Source organism: Pteropus medius, unplaced genomic scaffold (genome assembly GCF_902729225.1).
Source record: "Pteropus medius unplaced genomic scaffold, Ma_sr-lr_union100, whole genome shotgun sequence".
Taxonomy (NCBI): Eukaryota; Metazoa; Chordata; class Mammalia; order Chiroptera; family Pteropodidae; genus Pteropus; species Pteropus medius.
In genome coordinates this window covers 1,011,882-1,033,517 of record NW_024346980.1, presented here as the reverse complement: position 1 = coordinate 1,033,517, position 21,636 = coordinate 1,011,882, and the positions used below count along the sequence as shown (strand labels likewise).

Here is a 21,636-nt window from a genome sequence, read left to right as displayed (position 1 = left end):
GTCCTCCCGCCCCTACCCCCACGACCTCGGGAGCAAACGCTCCTCCAGCCCCCCAGCGGTGGGCCTGCCGGTGCCAGCTGCCCCTGGCCGGGCCCCCCACCCCGCCTGCTGCCCCGTGCTCCTTCCGCCAACCCAGGGAACAGCCCGGAACCACCGAGGGAGGAAGGGCACCACTCTCTGGCCCCGGGAGCTCCGGGCCTCTCCCAGGCAGGGGGACGAGGTGCCCACTGGTCTCGGCTCCCACGCCATCTCGTTGACCGGTGGCTTCCCTGCACCCCACAGCCCCGGGGGCACACCTGAGAAGTGCTGTCCAGTGACTCTTCCTCAGAGTCAGGCCACCCACTTGCTGGCAGCCCAGCAGGGCCCGGACACTGCCGAGGCTAGCCCAGACCCCCAAACGGCCAGAAAAGGCCACAGGGGCTGCATCCTCCCCCTCCCCAAACTCAGGGGCCTTACTCGAGAGACGGGTCCCAGCAGGCCGCCTCTTCCCTGCAAGACGGAAGGGCCGCGGCCTCAGACACCCAGAGCACCCACAAATTCACACCAGTGCTCAGCACCCCCTCACTGCAACCCGGGCCCTGGAGGGCAGCCACACCACGCCCAGCCGAATGGGTGGCCGGAGGGAGGGCTGGAGGGTGAGGGTGTCCCCGAGGACTCTGCTCTGCCTGGAGGACGCACAGGCTGGCTTTGTTCTTGGGGAGCAGACACCCCGCCCACCCCGTCTCACCCCTAAACACACCAAGGCAAACAGAGGACAGACGCCTGACCTGCTGCGGGTGGCTGGGGCGGCGGCCAGTGCACTGCAGCCTGCCAGGTGGGCCACCATCCGGCTGGACCCTCTCACACACTGGCTTCTAGCGTCGGGGACCTGCCTCTGCAGCGGCCGCCTGCCCAGAGCTGTGGCGGCGCCTCCGCCCGCTGTGCTGAGTCCAGAGCCCCTTCCTCAGGCCGAGCCACCCACCCGGACCTGGGAGAGGCTCCCCCACCCTCCCTGCCCACCGGCCCAGGCCCCTGCCCACCAGCGAGGCTCAGGTGTAGTGCTGGGCGAGGAGGTCTCCGACCCTCAGGTGTCCGCCCAGGGCTGGGGGCGCCTCCCCACGCTTCACCCCCGGAGGAATGCAAGGAGGCCTCTTACAGCAGCCCCGCCCCAGGGGTGGCCACCCGGGGACACCAGGAGCCACAGCAGCCCACCCCCGCCGGGGTACATGAGAGACACGCTAGGCAGGGCCGGCGTCTGCTGGGGTGGGGAGAGGGTGTCCCAGTCTGCCGCACACGGGGACCGGGGAGCGGCAGAGCCCCAGGCCTGGCTTTCCATCGCCGGGGGCAGAGCCCGCGCTGCATGTGTGCAGACGGCGTGTGGACGGCGTGCAGACGGCGTGTGGACGGCGTGCAGGGGGCGTGTGGACGGCGTGCAGACGGCGTGTGGACGGCGTGCAGACGGCGTGTGGACGGCGTGCAGGGGGCGTGTGGACGGCGTGCAGGGGGTGTGCAGGGGCTGGAGGATGCCCCGGCCCTGCCATGGTCACTGTGGCCCCAGGACCCCTTCCATGAGAGAAGGAGGGACTGGCCCCCAGGCCGTGCCTCGTGGGTGCACAGACGCCCCATAGCCAGCCAGCCAGGGCCTCGCCTGCTCCGCTGCCCGCCAGCCGCCTGCAGGTCACCCCCGGCCTCAACGTCCTCGTCTTTAAAATGGGTCAGTGGGAGGGCCCACACCGTCGGGGCCGGAAGCAAACGTCCACGACCTCTCCCGAGACCCAGGCCGCCAGGACGGGAGGCCGGCGTCTGCCTCTGGCCAGCACCACCTGTCCCCGCTGCCCGCACAGCTCTCTGCAGGGGGCGCGGACCCTGCACCGGCTGTGGCCTCACAGTGGGGCATCGGGCAGGGGAGCAGTGTCAAGGGCTCTGGGTCCCTGCCACCAGCGGCCTCTGTCCCCGCTCTCTCCTGGGCAGCAGCTGTCACCTTCGAGCAGAGGTGACACTCCTGTGGGGCTGCTCTGCTGCAGCTGGGGCGGGCGGAAGGAGACAGGGCCCCAGGCAGTCATTTCCTTGGGAACCGCTGGTTTGCTCCGTGAAGGTCCCGATCCACAGTCCAGCACCCAGGCCCTGGGAGCAGGCGCCGGGCGGGGCCGGGCTTGTGGATGAGCCCCTGTCACGTTTCCCAGAGGCTGCAGGAGGCACCCCAGGGCCCTGGGCCCCACTGCGCTGCTCAGGGAGGCGGCCAGAGGCTCCGGGAAAAGTGGGGCATCTCGTGATGAGGTTGCCCGGAGGGGCGCCTGTGCGGGAAGGGCCAGCAGCGGGGGCAGGAAGCCCTACGCACATGAAACACCTCAGGAATGAGAGGCGGACGCGGATCAGCACTTTGCAAATGAAGCCGCAAGCTCCTCGTGGGACAGGGTCTCTGTATGTGTCACCTCGAAGCCGAGCCACAGGAGGGGACAAGCACCTCTGGCCTGGCCAGGGGGTGGGGGGGGTGTGACAAGCCTCGGGGCACAGGGTCTGGCTGGGCAGGTGCCGTTGTCTCCCCACCGTGTCTGGGGAGACCCAGGTGGATGCCGAGGTGCTGGGCACAGAGAAGCGCCCTCGCCCACCATGTCCCGACCTGCCAGCAGCTGCCCAGCCAGTGCCAGCCTCTCGCTGACACATCGGAGGCCCCTGCAGCCGCTGCTCAGCTCCAGGCACCCACGTGGAGCCAGCGAGCAAGCCGGGGGGTGCCGGGCAGCTGCAGGAAGCACAGGCCACTGGACCACAGCCCTACGCAGAGCCCGTCACTTTCCATTAGCCCATTTCACAGGAGAGGACGTGGAGGCCCAGTTTGCTGCCCAAGGCCACACGGCAGCTGGTACCAGAACTGGGAGCCAATCAGTCTGCCCTGGGGTGGGGACCCTACCCCCAGCCCCCAGAGCAGAGGTGCCACAAGCCTGGTCCCACTCTGCACCCACCTGGCACCTGGGTGGCTGCTCCACTGCGGCCCCCCTCCAACCGACGCAGCGCCTGGGGGCCTGTCTAAAAGGCATGTCCCCACGGGACGGCCCCAACTGCCTGCCAGTCTGCACCCAGGCCCCCATCAGCCACAGCCAGAACCCTCTACCCCCAGCGAAGGCGCCTGCTTTGACGAGGGGCATTTGGGAGACCTCGCCTGCCTTCCTCGGGGGTCCCTGACTAGTGGGCTGGCAGAATCTGGGAGCAGCCGTTCACTGAGGGGGGTGAGGCCCCCATCCAGGACTGCCACATGCCCCAGGAGGGCAGCACCCAGCTCCCCCCAGGAGCCCCTGGAGTCAGCGCCTGGCCCAGGGCGAGATGGGCCAGCGGGGACCACGGGGCAGGCACGCCCACGCAGTCCGCACGCCCTCAGCCCGCGGGGCCCAGAGGCACGGGGTTCGGGCCCCTGGTGCTCAGGCAGGGGTGCGGTGGGTAAGCAACAGGACCGTTGTGGGGGGCTGAGTGCTGGCCCCCAAGACCGCATCCACACCGGAACCCACAAGGGCACCCTCATCTGGGAAAGGTCTTTGCAGACGTGATCGGGGTGCCAAGATGAGATTGTCCTGGATTTCCGACGTAGGCCCTGAATCCGATGAGAAGTGTCCTTATGAGAAGAGGCGTGGCAGAGGACGCACTGGGCACTGGGCCAGGGGAAGACGGACGCCGAGATTTCAGTGATGCGGCTGAAGCCCAAGGGACCCCTAGGGCCCCGGGAGCAGGGAGACACGGGAGGCTCCTCCCCGACAGGGCCCGGAGGGAGTGTGGCCCTGTGACACTTCGATCTCAGACTTCTGGCCTCCGGACTGTAAGACGACGAGCACCTGCAGTTTGAAGTCACCCAGCCCGCCGTCACTCACTTGGGCAGCCCCAGGACACGAAGACCGCCCTCCTGAGCTGGTCTGCAGGGCGCGGGGGGGCAGGAAGGACACCTCCCGATGAGATGGGTGCCTCTGCCCAGGACTGGTGCCCAGGGGGCCGCCAGGGACAGGGGCCGCAGTGGCCTTCGGCCCGGGAGTCTCCCCACGCCTGCAGAGAGCCACACGCTTTGCCCCAGTGACCTGCTCAGAGCCCGCAGCTCCCGACAGGTGTACAGGGCGGGCAACTATGTGACTGGCACAAGGTCCCACAGCTGCTAAGGGGCCTGGGGGAGGTGAGGCAGAAAGCCGGTCACCTAGCTTGAGTCAGAGCCCCCGGGGGCCCTCCCTGCAGGACTAAGCAGACGGACATGGCCCCCCAAGTTCTCCCTGCCTTCATGTCTCCCAGGGTCACACCTGAGTCATGAACGGAGCCCTAGTCACGGCCCCTCCCTGGAACCACAGGCCAACTGTCTCCCTGCTCCCCACACTGTCCCAGCTGCCGGGTCCCATGAGCCCCTGTTAGCACCCCAGAACCTCAAGATGGGAAGTGGGAGCCCCCGTGTGCCAGCAGCCCGCCCGTTCCCTCAGGCTGCCTGAGAGTGAGCGTGTGCCGAGTGTGCATGAGTGCCGGGTCCAGTGGGGGCAGGAGGCCGTGGAGTGGGTGCCGACCCTGCAGACGCAGGCGAGTCTAGCGCTTTGGGGCCTGGCCTCCCCAGCCAGCTCGGCTGCCACCAGCCCAGCCCCCCAGAGCCCAGCTCCCCCCATGCACAGCAGGAGCTGAGAAGACAGGTGTGAGGAGTCTGCTTGATCTGAGGGGGCGGAGACCCCGAATCAAGGCAGGAGGCTGCTGGGAGCACAGCAGGGGTGAAGAGAAAGCAGCGGGAGAGACACTGGGGTAGGACAGACCACTGTGCCCCAGCAGGACGGACGGGCACACACACACACGCGCACACACGCACACACACACAGCAAGGAGCCCCAACCAGACTCGGCTCCGGAAAACGCGCAGCTGCCGGCCCCGCGCCCCTCTCCGCAGCCCGGGCGGCCGGCTCTGTGCCGGGCCGAGCGGTCAGGCAGCCTCCTTTGTCCCTTAGTGCTGGGCAGGGGAAGGGACGAAAGCTCTGCTCCCGGCTGGCTGCTGTCGCTGGCGACGTCTCCCAGGAGCCCTTCCTCCCCGTGCAAGGATGCGAGACTGTTACACAACAGACCTGAGAATAAGCCGAAGGCGGGCCGTGCAGGGGGGACGGTGTCCTGCCTCCTGGGACCCCGCACGCTGCGGCGGGGGATGGGCAGAGGGCACGTGGGTCCTGCTCTGCCTGGGCCTAGGACCGGCTGGAGGCCCGAGGGCACCCAGGGTGCCCACCCCAGCACCTGGGAGACCCACCTGCAGAGTCCTGAGTGCTGGCCCCACCCCTGGCCCCCAGGGGCTAGCCTGGCAGCTGGGACCCAGAGGCCAGGGCCATCTGTGCCCCGTGGCCCTGGGGTCAAAGCCTGGCTGGGCTTGCGATGGGCCAAGTGTGGGCAGCCACAGGGAAGCTGGACTTTCAGTGGGCGCGATGCCTCCGCCCCCCGTGACTGGCCCTTCCCGGCAGCCGCCAGTCCAGGGGCCCCCAGCACTCAGGGCCGGGGGCCACAGGCTGGAGGAGGGGAAGGCTGGCCTGGCAGTAACAGGAGTGCCCACTGGCAGCCCGCTCCTGCCCTGCCCCACCCCCTGCAGCAGGTGGCAGGCAGCCTGGGTGCCCGGCCAGACCCCCTCCCTCCCGGGGAGCTGGCGGCAGGACCGGCGCGATAGCAGCTCACGAAGTAGTCCTGTTAGGCGCTGAGTAAGAGAATATATACAGATCGGCCCATAGCTCTTTATCTATCGCAGACATTAAAAATTAAAATCCAATTACAACTCGTATCGTCAAACCTGGCTGCCGCCCTGTACGATGTGGGGCGGGGGTTACATAACCTGAGCTCTCGGCTGCAGCCCGAGGGCCTCCTGCCCCCCACAGGCCCCCTATGGGTCTGCAGGGGGTCTCTCCCACCCATGCGCCCCTCCGGCCCTAGAGGACCCCATAGGCCTGGCCCAGTCGCCAGCTGAGGGGGGACCACTGGCCTGCCAGACATCCTTCAGGTGCCCCAGCTGTCCCCAGCAGCAGCTGCTTCAGCTCTGCCGGTGACAGGCGTGACCCCTGCAGACCTCGCTCCAGCCTCATGCTCACTGTACACCCTGGATGAGCTGGGGTCCAGGACGTCAGGGCCACCAGATGCACACCCTGGGAGGCTGCTGGCACAGGGTCAGCTCTCACCTCCTGGGGGCAGGGGGCAGGCCAGGACAGGGCCACCGAGCAGCTGGATCTCAGCTCAGGGGGCTGTGGGGACCCTTCAGGCATGCCCAACCACACACACTCCGTCGACCGGCGCCTGCCACCCAACCCTCGCTGGGCCTCCCAGAGCTGCGGCTCCGTGGACTACGATAGGACGGGAGCCGCCAGGGGTCTCTAGAGCCGGTTTCTTCCATCATCCCAGCGAGGGCTAAGGCCCGAGTCCTAAGTGAGACCGCGGCCTGGCTCCCATCCGCACCAAGCCCGAGACGTGACCATGTCCGCACCCTCCACCCCCTTCCCACGGTGCCCGAACTCCCCTCCGTGGCTGCGGCTTTCTGATGGAGCCTGTGGGTTCAGAGGACCTGGCAAAACACAGGGCTCCCCATGAAGAAGTGTTTGGTCCCCCGGCCCTGGCCCAGGGGAGCTGAGTGTCACCTGTCAGAGACCAGGCCATAAAGCATCAGAGAAAATGCAAGCCAGGTACATTCTCGTGGGTGAGGGATGGAGAAGGCGCGGCGGGAAGGCCGGCCTCAGCGGGGCCTCAGTGGGGAGTCAGCGGTCAGTCTGCCGCCTCAGGGGTCATGCAGCAGGGTTGGGTGGAGGGCGGGCAGGGCCTGGGAGTCCGTTTTCTGGGTGTCTTCCCTCTGCCAGCTCCAGAAGTCCTGGTGTCCCTGAAGGGTACCCCACAGCCCTGCGTGCAGGAGCACAGCCCCAGACAGCGGCGCCCCCAGCATCGGCACCCTGAGGACAGCTGGGCAGTGCTGCCCGGGGCTTAGCTGGGTCCCGCCTGCCTCTGCCTACGAGTGTGAGAGAGGCTGGCCCAAGGCCAGCGGCGGCACCTGCTGCGCAGGCGGAGGTGCCCGGCCCTGTGCTGCCCTTGTCTGCCCAGCGCGCATGGCACTGCCGCTGCTGCACCATCCACATCCCGCGAGGCGACCAGGGGTCCCGTCCTGGGCTCAGCAGGCTTCGGTCCCAGCACAGGGTCATTGCTCCAGTGAGAAACCCACCCTCAGCCCGGGGAGGAAAGTCGGCAGAAGGGTGGCCGCTGGACGCCTCAGCCCGCCCCCGCGGCCTCCAAGCGCGCCACGGACACCTCGCCTGCCCCGCGATCCCGCACCCGCACCCCTGCCGCCTCCTCCGGGACGGGGCCTCCCCTTCGGGTCTGCACCTCCGAAGCAGCTCTGCCCACCGCGCGGCCCAGGCAGCCGGGCGCGAGGGGAGCAGTGCGCGCCCCCTCCCCGTGCCGCTGCGCCCCGACCCGGCGCCCAGGGCAGCGGCGCCTCCGCGCGTCCACGAGCCCCGGGCGCAGCAACAGGAGCGGCGGCGCGGCACCTACTGTGCTTCCGCGGGGCGGCTCCCGCGTCCATTGTCTCGGCGGCGGCGGCGGCGGCGGCGGCGGCGGCGGCGGGCGCGGGGCGAGCGGGGCACGGGGCGCCGTCTGCGGCCGGCATCGCGCTCCGGCGGCCCGCGGCGGGCTGCGCGCGCGGCGGGCTGTGCGCGCTGACACTGTGCCCCGTGCAGGCGCCGCGCGGAGCGCGCTGTCACCCGTGCCGCCGGCACCACACCCCCTGCCCGCCCCGCGCTAGGAGGGGGCTGGGGGCGCGAGCTCGGGGGCGTGGGACGCAGAGCAGCGGGGTGCAGAGCCGGGGTGTGGGGCGCATAGTGGGGCCAGGCAGACCCATCCCGCACCCGCCTGGGCCAAAGTACTTTCCCCGTAGAGACGCGCCCGCGGCCTCCGTTCCCCGCACTGGCCCCTCGGCCCTGGCTCCGCGTGGCCCCAGGCCACGGGATGGGGAGGGGGCGGGGCCCGGGCTGGCATTTGCAGAGCAGGTCGCAGCGAGACAGGGGTGTTTGCGGGGCATTACGCCCCCAACTCCCACTCACTGCCTCCGTGGTGTCCGGGCCACCCCTCCCCCAAGGTGTGAGGTGGCCCTTGCAGAAACCCGCACAGGGGTCGGATGGGGCAGGGGTAGCAACCCAGCCCCCTAGGGTTCCTCTGCTGGGTACAGGCACCCGTAGGTGGCATGGGAGGGCAGCCGCCCTGCTGGGGAAAGGGTGCTCTGCGCTGCCCACAAGGCCCGTGCCTGTGCCTGGACAGAGCGCCCGCAGCCATCGTGGGAGTTGGCCCAGTGCCTCCTCCCCAGCTGGCCCAGCCCAAGTCCTTCTCCCATGGCCCCCCCAGCGGGGACAGAGACAGGCCCTGGACTCTAGGGTCCCTCCTTCCTGTGACCTCCTGGCCAGACCAGGCTTCCTGGGAGCCCCCCACCCCGCTCTGCAGCAGGCAGCGGCAGAGGACCGGCACACCGTGTGTCCCCAGACACTGACTCCCAGGCCTGGCCCATACCACAGGCTCACGCCCAGCTCCCCTGCGGCCCATCAGTGGCTGCAGCCAGCCCCTCCCCTCTCTGGGCCTCAGTGTCCCCAAGTATAAGGCCTGCTGTTTTCTAGGGTTCTCCCCAGATGGCTGCAGCCCAGAGAGGCCCCCGAGTCTCCCGGAGCTGCACAGAGGACTCCCAGGGGCTGTACCCTGAGACTGCACCACAGACCCCAGGGCGAGTCTCAGGCTCACCCTCAGGAGACAGCGCTTGGCACCTGCCCAGGCCAGTTGAGCTCCTGAGGCTTTCTGCTTTCCGGGCGCACCAGACAAGGGCCCGCCTGGCTCCCGGCTGAGTCTCGGCGCGCCTGGCACGGAAGGCGTGGGCACAGGTGTGCGTTCCGGGGACACGCGGTCTGGCTGGGGCCGCGCGGGCTCCGGCAGCCCCTGCTCAGGGTAGCGTTGGGCATTCCCACCGGGCTGCGAGCTGGCGGTGAAGACCCTCTGTCATTCCTGTGAGGGGCCGTCAGAGCCGTGTGGCAGTTAGAGCCCCCGCCACCACAGCCAGGGCTTGGGGCTTCCGAAGGCTTCCTGGCTCCCTCACCTTCACTCTGCCTGGCTTCCTCCCCTGGACTGCTGTGTCCGCCCCCAGGCCAGGGCAGGGCCACCCAGCCCTCTCCCCTCCCCACCCCTACCCTGAGAGAACGGACCGGCCCGGGACCCCGAGATAAGAAGGTGGATGCGCATCGGAGGGATGGGGCGCCGATGCCCAGAAGGGAGCAGCAGGGCCTCAGAAGGCGCGCGAAGGACAGGCGGGGTGAGGGAGCCTCTGCGAGGTGCCCGGCGGCCGGCAGCGGCCAAGCCCGGGCCAGGACGGGCCAGCTAGCAGGCCCCACGGCATCCAGTGGTCACACCAGCAGGTGCCGACCCTGCTGGGCTTCAGAGACATGACGGCAGAGGCCCGGCCAGGCGGGGGTGAGGGCTTCCTCTGCCCTTCACCCAGCCCCAGGCCTCCGAGGCTGTTCTCAGCGACAGCCCCAAGCACCCCTCCCATCGCTGCCTGCCTGAGCCCCGGGCTGGGGCAGGCAGGTGGGGAGACGTCCTGGGCACCTGAGTGGGCAGCACCCCCAACCTCGCCCACCGGCGCAGCATTCCCAGGCAGCGTGAGGCTCAGCTTGTGTGTGGGGGGGGCGATGGCTCTTCTCACAGGGTCAGAGACGCCAGTCACTGCACACAGTGACATTCCGGAAGCCCCCCGAGGTGTGGCCGCGGGGCAGAGGCGAACCCATTTGTGAAGTCTTCCATGCCCAGGGGACTCGGCCAAGAGCCTGAGACCAGAGATGGAGACAGACAGAGACGAGACACCTGGCTTCCTCCTGCCGAAGCCAAAGCCGAAATGCAAATGCGAACCACGGAAGACATCTCCGTTTTGAGCCAGAAACTCTAGGAATCCCGGAGGAGGGCGGAACCGCTGCGTGGGTGGGCCTGGCGCGGGCAGTCACAGCACAGGGCGCATCCGCCGCGGCCGCCAGGTCCTGTCCGGTACAGCCACCCGTGACGCAGGGACGCAGGCCTCGCCGTGCCGCTCCCCGCTCCACACCCTCGGGGCCTACACGCTCTCCCATCAGGTGACATCGGGCCTCAGTGCGCCCAGGAGGCCCACTCATTGGCCCCTCCCCCCGCTTGGTTTCCAAAGCCTGGAGCATGGTGCCTCCTCCAGGAAGCCTTCCCTGGTTGCCTCCTCTCTCATCCCCTGAGACTGTGCAGCGCCCACGGTCTGAGCCACAGAGCCTCAGTCGAGGCGTTGCCAGGCCTACCCGTTCTTGGTCTGTGCTGTCCAGTGAGACCCTGAGGTCTCCAAGGCAGGGCACCGTGCCCACGGCTCCCCCAAACACAGCTTCGGGCGGCCTCGGCAGAGGGGAATCCAGCCTGACACCGACCCTTAGGAGTCATTGGCTCTTGACGCTTTTCCTCCGAGGGGGAAACTGAGGCGTTTCCCTCTAGGCCTGGCAGGATGGGGCGGGACCTCGGAGCTGGGTCAGGCCTGGTCCAGGCCACGTCTAATACGGCCATCCACAGGCCAGAGCCTCAGCTCCTCGGGCCAGCCTGGGTCCCTGGGCGAGGCGGAAAGGCTCAGTGCCCCGGGGCAAACCCACCGGAGGCCCTCGGGTCTTGGGACCTGCAGAGGAGGTCCCCGTGGGACAGGGACTGCTCCCCCCTAAACCCGAGGCCACTGGGGAGCAGAGAGCCCTCTGGGTCCTGTGGCAGCTGCCGGGGTGAGGGGACTTCACCTACCCAAGCCAGAGGTGACCGATGCCCTCTCCTGGGCCCTGGTGGAGACGCACAGCACCCTCCCCGTCCGCCCTGCAGGCACCCCAACCCCACGCCTGGCACCCCAGCACCGGGATCACGTCTGCGCGAGGCCTGGGGGAAGCAGGAAGGACGGGGTGGCAGGGAGGGAGGTGGTGGAGAAGAGGGTGCTCGGAGCCCAGGGGGCCCAGTGGAGAAACGTCCCACTGCCCCCCCACTGACCCCAGGTCCCTCACCCAGGACCGCCTCCAGGGGGTCTGGGGCCCAGTGACGTTGGCCAGTCCCTTTCTGCTCAGCGTGGCCAAGCCCCTGGCCTACTGTGCGCTCACACCTCCATTACAAGCCAGCGATGGCCCTCACCGTGGGCCAGCAGCTGATGGCTCCTAATCCACTCATCCACTCCTTGGTCCCTTGTCCCTGCAGCTGTAGACAAACACTCTGCATGTCCCCAGGGCATTCAGTGTGACCTGCCCCCCGCCCTGGAGGAGGAGGTCACCGCCTACAGACCTACGTGAGACAACAGCTTACCCGCCATTTACAAAGCTGCCACCGTGGACACTCGGGGACACTCAGGGACACTCGGTGGGCTCCTGGGGGGGTGCAGAGGGAGGGGTCCTCGGCAGACTCTGAGCTCTGCTCGGTGGGTGGAGGAAGCAGGGGGGCCAGGGCAGGGGCAGGGGAGGGAGGCAGGGCAGGGGCCAGACCGCAGAGGGTCTTAGAGATGGGAGTGAGGAGCTGGTCTCGGTTCAGGCCCAGGAGGTCACTGAGATGGAAGATGGGGGAGGGGAGAGGGAGGGAGAATCGTGGGGACCCGAGACACTGAGGGGTGGGTTGGGCCCCAGGGCCTGTGCGGGGAGGCGCTATTTGCTCAGACTTCCTATGGGGAGGTGAAGAAGAATTTTCAAAGCTGGGTGAGTGTGAGATTCAGGCAGAGCCACCCAGCAGGCTTGGGAGGTCCGGGTGGAGACCGGGCAGCCCGGGGGTACCTCCCTGGGGGACTGAGCCTCATATCCCTGGAGCAGGTCGCCATGTTCAGAGACAGGGGCCCTGAGCTGGGTGGAGTGACGCCCGCCTGTCGTGCCCGTCCACGCCCCGTGGCCAGAAAAAAAGCCGACCCCGAGACCCGAGTCCAGGGGCCCAGGTCCAGGCTCGCTGCTTCCTCCCCTGCCTGCTTGGTGCCCGGTGCCAGCTTGGTGGGTGCCAACCGCCACCCCCAGCAAGACGGCAATGACTCAGGCTGCTGGGAGGGCCCCGGAGCAGGCCCTGGGAGGGTCCCGACAGACCTCTTGTCCAGCCCCCACCAGAGCTGTGTCCCTCGGGGGCCCAGCTCGTCCTCATCCTGAGACCTCAGGAGAGGCTGAGCCAGAGGCAGCCCCACGTTCCCGCCCTGGAAGTAGCTGGGCCCTCGGGCCACACCTGCCCGCCTGCCTGCCGGCCCGCAAGGCCACCCTGCACAGACACCCTCGTCACCTCTTCCGTTCCCCCAGGAGGGAGGGCCCACAGCGATGGCTAAACAGACAGCGGGGGGAGGGGCCCTCACCTCTTTCTGGGGGGCTCTGGACCAAGTCCAGGCAGCAGGCAGAGCCCCAGGATGGTCAGGACCGGCCAGGGCTGGGTTTCCGGCAGCAGCAGCCCAGACCCGCAGGACTCCAGGACCCGAGCATCCCTGGTCACAGCCGGGCCACGCGCAGAGTCACAGGCACTAAAGCCTCGTCGGCCAGTAGCCGCGCCCACGGCCACCTTCCCCGGGCTCCACACAGAGAAAGGTGCCACCACCCAAGGTGGCAGCATTGCCAGGGGACCCTGTCACAGTCCGGAGCCCCTTCCCCAGTCCCTGCAGAGAACCTCTCCCACCTGCTACCTCCCTCCCCCTCCCCGCCCTGCCATCCGGCTTCCGCCTCAGGCAAACTCAAAACGGCTTCTGTCCTGCTCAGGGCTGGCCTGGCACTGGTCTGCCCACAGGAGTCCCATGCCCCTGGCCTCACAGACGGATCGCCCCAAGACCAGCTTTCCCCCGTGCAAGAGGCGGCACACAGACCCACACTCAGCGCCCAGCCAACCTCGGCCTGGCCACTGGGCCCAGATGACCGGCAGACCCCTTCCAGCTCCCCTCTCCCTGATGGGGAGCCCTGGGCTGCCCGCTTCACTGCAGAGTGGGCAGGGTGGTCTGGGGTCTGTCTGCCTCCCCCTCTGCCAGCAAAGCCAGGCGTCCGTCCCTGGGCCCAGCACAGCTGACACACGGCAGGCCACGGTCCAGGGACAGGTGGGACCTGCAAGGCCCAGATGTCTGTCCCAGAAGAAATCTCCAGGTGCAGCTTTGGGCCACAGTAAATGCTGCTTCTAAGGCCCCTCAGCCCAGGGGTGGGGGTGGGGGTGGCTCCCGAGGACACGAACTGACGGCCTTGCTCACACACCTGCCCTGCCCGGGACTCACGGCAATGTGGAGTGCCAGCGCACGTGGCACTGGGGACAAGGGCCGCTGGCCACACAGAGGGGACACCACGGGCAAGGGTCTGCCCTCCTCTGCCCCCAGGGGACCCAGCAGCCCCGGCGCCTCTGCTGGAGGGGCCTTCCTGGAAGGAGCCTGACCCTCGTCCCGGGACTGAACGCTCCAGCTGCCAGCAGCCCTTCCGGGCCAGTTGTCGGGACTGTGGCTAAGTCAGCTGGCTGAGCGTGCACCCCAGAGGGACTCAGCGCACCCCCCGAGCCCCGAGCCCGACCTGCTGCCTGCTGTTTCATCCGCCTAGAGGCAGAGTTTGCTTCACTTCCCCGAGCCAGGCGGCAGGCAGCATTCTGCACACGTGAGGCCAACCACAGCCGGGGCAGTGAGGGAGGCCAGCGCGATGGCCGGATGGCCGGGCGTCTTCCCAGGTCGCCCTGCAGGCGAGCCTGTGCGTCCTGCCTCCCCTGGAAGAGCCCCTGGCCCTGGGGCCGGCTCGGGAGAGGCCGCAGCGAACACCGAACACCGTCCAGCCTCCCCCACCAGCGCCCGCCCGCCCTCCCGCCTGCGCCCGCTGGAAGCGAGGAGCTGAGCTTCAAAGAGCCCTGTGCACATCAGACGCGCTGCAGGCGCCTCGGAAGGAAGCGCCGCAGAGCTTCCCGCACACGCACATCTGTTCAGAGGCTCTCAGAGGTGTCCCAGGCACGGTGCTGGCCGCCTTGCCGCATCCAGCAGGCGTGAGGCAGCGTTAAAAAGCCGCTCCAGGAGGAATGGCAGGGGCCACATCCAGGACTGGGCTCGTGGGGGGTGGGGGGGACAGGATAGGGATGAGCTGGGAGCTAGCCAGGCCACCTGGAGCACGGCCAGAGCCCTCCTGGCACACTGGGGCCCCAAGGAAGCGGGCGGCAGGTCTCACATCTTCGCCACGTTTTGCTGTATTTTTCAAGAACATCTCTAAGCCAGTCCTGCTTCCCCAGTCAGAAAAAAGAAGCACCAGCCAGGCTGACGTGGGGTCCCAGGGAGGGTGGGGATCTGAACACACCCTGACGTGGGGAGGCCCCCAGGGTCCACATGTCCTGCTATGTGGATGCACCTTCCCCGCCCCCCATCATGACCCAGAGGCTGCAGCCCCTGCGGCCCCTCCAGCCCCAGCCTAAAGGAAACGCAGACACACACTGCAGCCACCGCCCGGGTGCAAGGCTGGAGCCTCTTCTCGCAGGCACCTGCGGGGCCAGCAAGCGACAGGCCAGGACCCGAGCCGCCCGCGCCTCGGCCCCACGTCCACCTCACCTCGGTAGCCCCCAGCCAAGCAGTGCTTTGGCTGCTGACCCCATGCACCCAGAGAGAGGAGCTGGGGGACTCATGGGCCCTTGGAGGCCGGGACCCCCAGGCGGGCGGCCACCCTGCTTCCGGAGACACACACTGTCCACCCCGCCAAGCCCTGTGTCCCTGGTCCGTCAGCCCAGCACATCCACACTGCACCCTGCGCTCGTCTGCGGGCAACATCCTGGCTTCTCGCAGTGATTCCTGGGCCGGCCACGAGCCACCAACACAGCAGGAGTCCTGCCGAGCCAGCGGGTCAGCAACAGCACTCTGAGTGACCGCCACCTGAGTGTCACCGCCCTCTCTCTCACATCTCAGCCGCCGGCCCAGGCGCAGGGAGGGTGGACCCCTCAGCATCACTGGCTCAGCAGCTCGGGTGGGGCCATGGGGGGCCGACCAGCCTCCCGCCTGTGAGCTCACCTGTGAGCCTCCGCCCCAGCCCCGTCTGTGCTAGGGGAGAGGAGGCCATCGCTCGGGGTCTCAAGGCAGAAGCTGCTGCTGCCACCGCCCTCTCTCCACCTGACCCGGGGTACCACATCTCTCAACACGACGGCTCCCCAAGTCGGCGGGGGCCCTGGGGAGTCGTCTGGCATCAGGCCTGCCCTCCACCCAGCTCCTGCAGAACAGCCGCCTGGGGCCATGGACACCCTGACGCCCCACGGCCCTGCACTTCCCAGAGGCAAGACTCCAGGCAGCCCCCAAGTCCCCGCGGGGCAGGCTATGACCTCAGGCGGCAGGCGGGAGCCACCGGTCCCTCCCACCCTCTGAGGGGCCCAGCCCCCCTCCTGCAGGCCCCGCCCCCGCCCTTGTCGGTGTGCGTCCAGCCTGGAGGGGCGCTGTCAGGACAACGGAGCCGGGAGGCCCTGCCTGGGCAGCTCAGACCCCCTACCGCACGCCCAGCAGGCCTGGCCTCAGGCGCTGGATGTGGCCGCAGCCACACGCCCACCCCAGCCCTGGAGCCCCTCCCCCGGCGCCCTGGGCCCCAAACATCTGGGAGCAGCTCATTTGCATTCCCCCCCATCCTTGAGCCTGAGGAACAGGATTAAGTAGCTCTAACCAACACCCCATTCATTGTTACCACGGATACGAAGACAGAGAGAACTGTGCGAACCGCGGGAGCGAGCCGCTCTGTGGGGGTGGGGCTGCCGTGGGGCACAGAGCCTCCCCCGGCACCGTCCGCATGCCCAGCCCCCCAGCTGCGCGGGACGCGAGGCCACGCCCACTGCCTCGGCGGAAGAATGGGGCCGTGCCCCTACAGGTAGCCGCACTGAACGGGCAATGGGGAGCCACCCGACCTGGGACCTGGGGCCTGAGTGGCAAGAGCCCGGGAGCAGACCCTGAGCCCACGGCTTCTGCAGCCCATTCTGTCCTTCACGCCCCCACACACGCACTCCTGGGTCCCCTGCTCAGGGACAGAGCTGGCATCTGGGCTCGTGGGAGCCCAAACATACTTCAGCCCAGGATAGGGACGAGGCACCTGAGCTTCAGGGAGACACTGTCCCCAGGCAGCCCCAAGACACACTGCCCAGCTTCATGGCTTTGGGCCCGTCCCCCAGGCTGAAGGCCTCCCTTGTCCCCTCGGCCGTCGCTCAGTGGAGCTGCCTCCGGGAGCCTTCCAGAAGGACCTCCAGGGCCAGACCAGCTGCCCACACTCCGGCCCTCAGTCCAGCACCCAGCACAGAGCCTGGCTGGACATCAGCATCGCCAGGCAGGCACAGAGGGGGGCAGGGAGCATGGGGCAGGGGCAGGGAGCACAGACAGGGAGCAGGGGACAGGGACGGACAGCGGTCTAAGGCTGGCGTCTCCACCCTTCTGCACAGTCACCTCCGGGTCCAGTGGCCTCCCTGGTCCCAGGGCTGCAGGCTTCCTCCTGAAGGCCCTGCTGGTCCCCGGGCCTCAGGGCCCTGAGGGATCCCCTCAGGCTCCCCTCCCCGGTTCCAGCCACCTCATTCTCTGGGTGTCCGTTCCTGACTGAGCTGAAAACCAAGGCCCCAGGGCCCGGCAGGGGGCTGTGTGCGTCTGAGCAGACATCTCCCCCGGGCCGAAGACACCTGTCCGGGCACATCTGGGCAGCGTGGGAGGAACAAGCCCAGGCCGGCCATGCGGGGCCTGTGGGGCAGGGGCGTGAGAACACGCACACACACGCCGCACACTCCCCACACACGCACATGCACAGAGTCTCACAGGCGTGCGTGCGGACTCGCGCTGCACACTCGTGCACATGCGCACATGCTCACTTCCTCCGCTGCTGTCCGGGGAGCGGCAGAGGCCCCCCCAGGGAGAGAGGTGCTTGTGTGCACACCCACTGGGGCGCAGGCCTGTCATCACACCCACAGAGCCCGCTGCGGCGCCTCACGCAGACCCACACGAACGGTGCGCCCCCACCCGAGGGCCCTCCCGCCCGCATCTCCTCTCCCCGCATGAACTGCCGTGTCCGCCAAGGGGGTGCCCAAGGAACCCATGCAGCTCGGCCTCCCCACGCCGTGACCAGAGGCAGGTCCGCTGCTCCTCAAAGGGCCCCGCGTTCTCTGGACTGTCCCCCACCAGGTGGGCTCCAGGAGACCCCCAGGCCAGACCTCAGAACCCGTCCCAATTGGGAGACCCCGACAGTGCCCAGGCGCCAGGCCCAACACCCCATCCGAGAAGAAATCACGCCTGAGATGCCCGCCAGCCTCAGACCCCTCAGCCCCACCTGCTCCCAGGGGGCTGAGCGCCCCCCTATCCCGGAGGGTAGCTCCCGAGTCAGGGGCCGGCAGGCAGACACACAGCCTCAACTCAGCCCCCCACGCTGGACAGTCGGAGAAAGCAGCCGACTCTTCCGGACCGGACAGCCCCGCGTCCTGGACGGCCAGGCCCAGCCCGGCCCAGCCTGGGGTTCGTGCCTGAGTGGTACTTATTCCCCTAGGTGGGCAGATTCTACATGGCTGGACACAGAGCAAACTACACGGCAGGAGAGACTTGAGCCTGACCTGCCCGGGCGGGGCACCACGGGGCACCCACCTTTCTCTCCAGCAACGAGCTCCCTCACCTGGCCAGGCTCACCTCTACATCTGTCCACCTGTGCGATTCTACATGTTGGACGTCGAAATGGCAGCAGATGAGTGCTGGGCAGTAGGAGTCAGAATAGCAGTGACCCCGGGGGCGGGGGCGGGGACGTCCCATTTTCCCATCTCCCGGTCCGGGTGGGGATGGCACGGTGTTCACTTCGCACGACCTCATTCAGCGGCACACCTGCTGCCGTGAGCTCTACGCCGTGCACCTGCATCCCCCCGTTTTTAAAGTTTAGAGGCGGGAGAGAGAGCGTGCGCCTGAACCGGCATAACCCACGCCCCGGGCACAGAGAAGTGACGCAGAGAGGGCCGGGCCCAGAGACGCCGAGCAGCACCCGAGGGTGCACGGCCAGGAGCAGCGAGGCCTCCTGGGGATCCCCAAGTTGGCCCAGGAGTCCCGGGGCGGCCCCAAAGCTGTCTTCCTCTAGGCCTGCTGGTCTCGCCTGCCCTGTGCGGGGACGGGCGCTCTGAGCATGTTCTTCGTGTGGCCCGCCAGGCTCCCCAGGGCACAACGGCCCCCTGGTCTGGGAGCTGCACCCAGAGCCCTCTGCCGTCTGCCCGAGGCCTCACTCACCCACAGGCAGGACGTTGGTGCTCAGGAAAGGCCGTCCGTTGTCCAAGCCCAGCCCGGGGTCCTCGGGGCGGTGGGCCATCACAGCAGGATCCAGGAGACGCATGGTGGCGGGGACAGCAGGCGAAGGTGGGGCCACCTGTCAGCAGGAGGCAGGAAGAGGCTGCTCGGAGGTCCCTCTGCCCCAGGGTCCCTGGTGGCCCCCACTGGGACGGAGTCTTCGGCTCATGACACCTCGAGAGAGCAGGGCAGCGGGGGCTGGGCGTGCGGCCCGCACACACCAGCGGCTTCTGCCCCGACGCTCTGACCGTTTCTCTATGCTGCAGCGTTTCGCTCCAGAAACCGGCCAGCCCCTTCTGCCATGATGGCGCTGGAGGCACGTGCCAGCCCCGGGCCACACTGGGTCCCCACGGGCCACAGGACGTGCCCGGCACAGCACTTCCAGGGCCTGGCCCTCAGACGGACAGCAGGAAACTGGGCCCTGCAGACTGTGCAGGTGGGACAGGCACAGCCGGAGGCGAAGGCCTCGGCTCCCGGCGGCACCACCGCCCAGGGGCCCCTCAGGGCGGCCCTACCTCCCGCCCGTCCTCAGGCCGGGGCCTCTCAGGCTCCCTCCAGTCCCCCAGGAGAGAGGGCCCCTCGGCAATCTGCGCCCCCGCCCCGGCCCACCCCCACAGAAGTCAGGAGCAGATCCAGGACAGGCTGGCCGAGTCCTGGGATTTTGCGCCACACAAGACCACAGGCCGTGGACGCCAGCAACCGGGCCAGGGCACCCAGGAGTCACGGCCCGCCCTCCGCCTCGCCCGCCCAGGCCTGGCTGTGCCTGCCGCGGCCCTTCAGAGGCCCACCTGCTCTCCCGGAAGCCCCTCGCTGGCTGCCCTGCTCCAGGCTCACCCACAGGTGCGGGGTCTCCCAGTGCAGCAGCCCCTTGGCCACCTGGCCCGCAAAGCCAGTGCTGGCTCCAGCCGCCGTCCTGGCCAGCCGCTGCCAGGCTGCCGAGCGGCGCTGCAGCTTCCTGCCACGGTGGAGCCCGGTGCCGTGTCCGGGCACGTCTGCCGAGCACAGGCGGGCGTGGGGCTGGGCTGGGCTGGCACAGGCGGACTCGTTAGGCAACAGCACCATGTCAAAGCCGAGGCGAGGCCTCCGAGCACCATGAGGTCAGCTGCTGGCGTGGGCCTGGCTGCACTGGGCCTGCCCAGCCGAGTCCCATCACACGCGGTGACCACAGCCCCTCACTGACCACCATTCTGTCCCTGCCCTTCAGGCTACGCCAGGCCACGCTGGTGCCCCTCACTTCCAGCCACGCCGGACTCCCCCACAGCTGCTGGGGCCAGCAGGGACAGACGGCATGGGGGCCACAGCAGGACCAGTGGCCGTGTGGGGAGAGGCCGTGGGTTGGAGGGGCCATCCCCAGCAAGGCCTGCTCCTCCTTGCACTGGCCCCAGGCTAAGGAGGGGACATCTCCTGTCTCAGGCCTCCAACCTCTGCTCAGACCCCATCCCAGATGCCACATCGAGACCTGGAGACTGGGAACTGCACACAGGTGACCACTTGCAGGTGGCATCACTCGGTGCCAGTCTGGGCCGGGCAGGTGGGGCAGGGAGAGTGGTCCCCGGCCCCCAGCAGCCAGGCCCATGTAATCAGGACACAGGCTCAGGGCAGGTAGGCCTGAGAATGACACAGGGGGCGGCGTGAAGGCGGCTTTCCGCGCGGAGGCGCTCGGCCACAGAGCTGCCGGCTGGGCTGGCCGCACGGCAGGTGGACACCGTCTTTGCTGGAAGGGACAAACGGCCGACAAACCACAGCTGTGCTGGCACGCGTGCGCATGACGTCCGGAGATGCTCCTTCCAAAGCGGACGAGGTGAGTGACAGCAGAGGGATAACAAAGCGACGGGATCTGTCACCAACGGCGCAATTCGAGCTGAAGTGAAAATTGGTATTTTGGAGAACTCCAACCACCGCTGTGCGTTCGACGCTGCCCAGTGTTTAAAGGCTTTTTCTCGTGAGAGCGGTGGGGACGCGATAAAAATGTGTCAACAGTTGGAAATGCTGCCGATCTCAGCGAGCCAGTGTTTTCCAGATGACCCAAACGCGACACTCCAAAATCCCGCACAGGATCAATTCGAAGTGGAAAACGGACAGACGTGTTTTAATAGGATCCCAAACAGCCGTAGGTGTGGCTTCAGCTCTCACATGCGGCTGCCTTTCAGAGGCTGCTGGTTGCTCGGGGTGGGTAAGGGCACCGTTACCTGAGAAGCCATGTTTCTCCTACAACGGCTCATGGCCCAGGATGGAAGCAGCCAGCTGCGGACAGCTGCGGACAGCTGCAGCCGGGACGGAAGAGCCGCACGCCAGAGATTTGCAACAACGTGAAACGATGTCGCTCTTCTCGCTGAAACTTTGTTTCGGAAAAAAAGTCACTTTCCTTTGTATTTACCTCAACATGTAATTAGTCGACTGTTATTTTTAATAAGACCACATCAACGAATATTTCTAAATGATGGGTTTTAATTTCTAACGGGGTAAGTATCAAGTGCTAATCGCTGGCAGCTTGCTGGTCAAGACCCACCGACCAGCCCCGGGGGGCAAAAGCCCCGGTGGACGGCGTGTGCCCGCGTCCAGCGTGGACACAGGGCCACTGGGCGTGGAGTTGGGAGGACGCGGGCACAGTACACCGGCCTCTGGGGCTTTCACGCCACGGCCGGACACAAACCACATGCGCACAAGGGCCCAGAGAGTCGCATGACGTAAATAATTAGGAAGTCGGAAGTGTCTAGTGTTTGTTACTTTTGTTGTTTATATAATTTCTGTTTTACGTTGACTTAATGAGTTTGACTTTGATCGTGGCTATGTTTAACAACCAGCTCACAAAGTTACTGGCCACCTCACAGCGGGCTGCAGCGTCCCCATCCTAGAGAAGCCCCAGGCGGACTTCACGCTCTGGGTCCCCCCGCTCCCGACGGGGCTCTGTCAACGCCAAGGCAGGAACACGCCCCACGAGGGGCTGGGCGGCCAAAACCGGATTCCGCCCACAAACGGGAGGCCTGGGAAGCCCCTGCCCTGCCTGCACCCCGCTTCTCCACTTGGGTCCCGAAGATAGCTGCACGCGCTGCCTCCTGCATGCGGCGGAAGCATGAACGCGCCGGTGGGTGCTGCCTCCACGGCCCAGGGCTGGGTTTCAACACGGAGGCAGAGGCCCGGGGCCCAGAGGAAGGGCCGAGCAGGAACTGCAGAGCCAGCCCTCAGCCCCCCGCAGCCCTGACCGACTCCCGAGCCTGCAGGGAGGTGGGGTCTGCTGGAAAGCGAGAGGGGAGTCCGGGCTTGGGGGCCCGGAGTGGGGAGGCGCAGGGCATGTCTCCATGGCCCCATGTGCTTAACCTCGCTCCTGGCCGATGACCAGAGAGAGACCCAGAGGTGGCCGGGGGGGTCCTTGCACCCATCCCACCCATCACAATGCCCAGGCTGGCAGGGAGGCGGGTC

The 21,636-nt window shown here is 67.8% G+C and overlaps 1 protein-coding gene across 1 annotated transcript in view; it reads right to left on the bottom strand.

The window, feature by feature from the left end:
• The window catches only part of PLCH2 (phospholipase C eta 2), a 65,421-nt gene extending 46,398 nt beyond the window's left edge, over nt 1-19,023 (bottom strand). Inside the window, exons 1-2 of the mRNA XM_039876920.1 lie at nt 19,005-19,023; nt 18,160-18,390 (exon numbers count right to left, since the gene is read on the bottom strand). Of these exons, the coding sequence (XP_039732854.1) occupies nt 18,160-18,262 (103 nt within the window). The 5' untranslated portion in view covers nt 18,263-18,390; nt 19,005-19,023. The remainder of the gene's footprint in view (nt 1-18,159; nt 18,391-19,004) is intronic.
• Between the last annotated feature and the right edge of the window lie 2,613 nt (nt 19,024-21,636).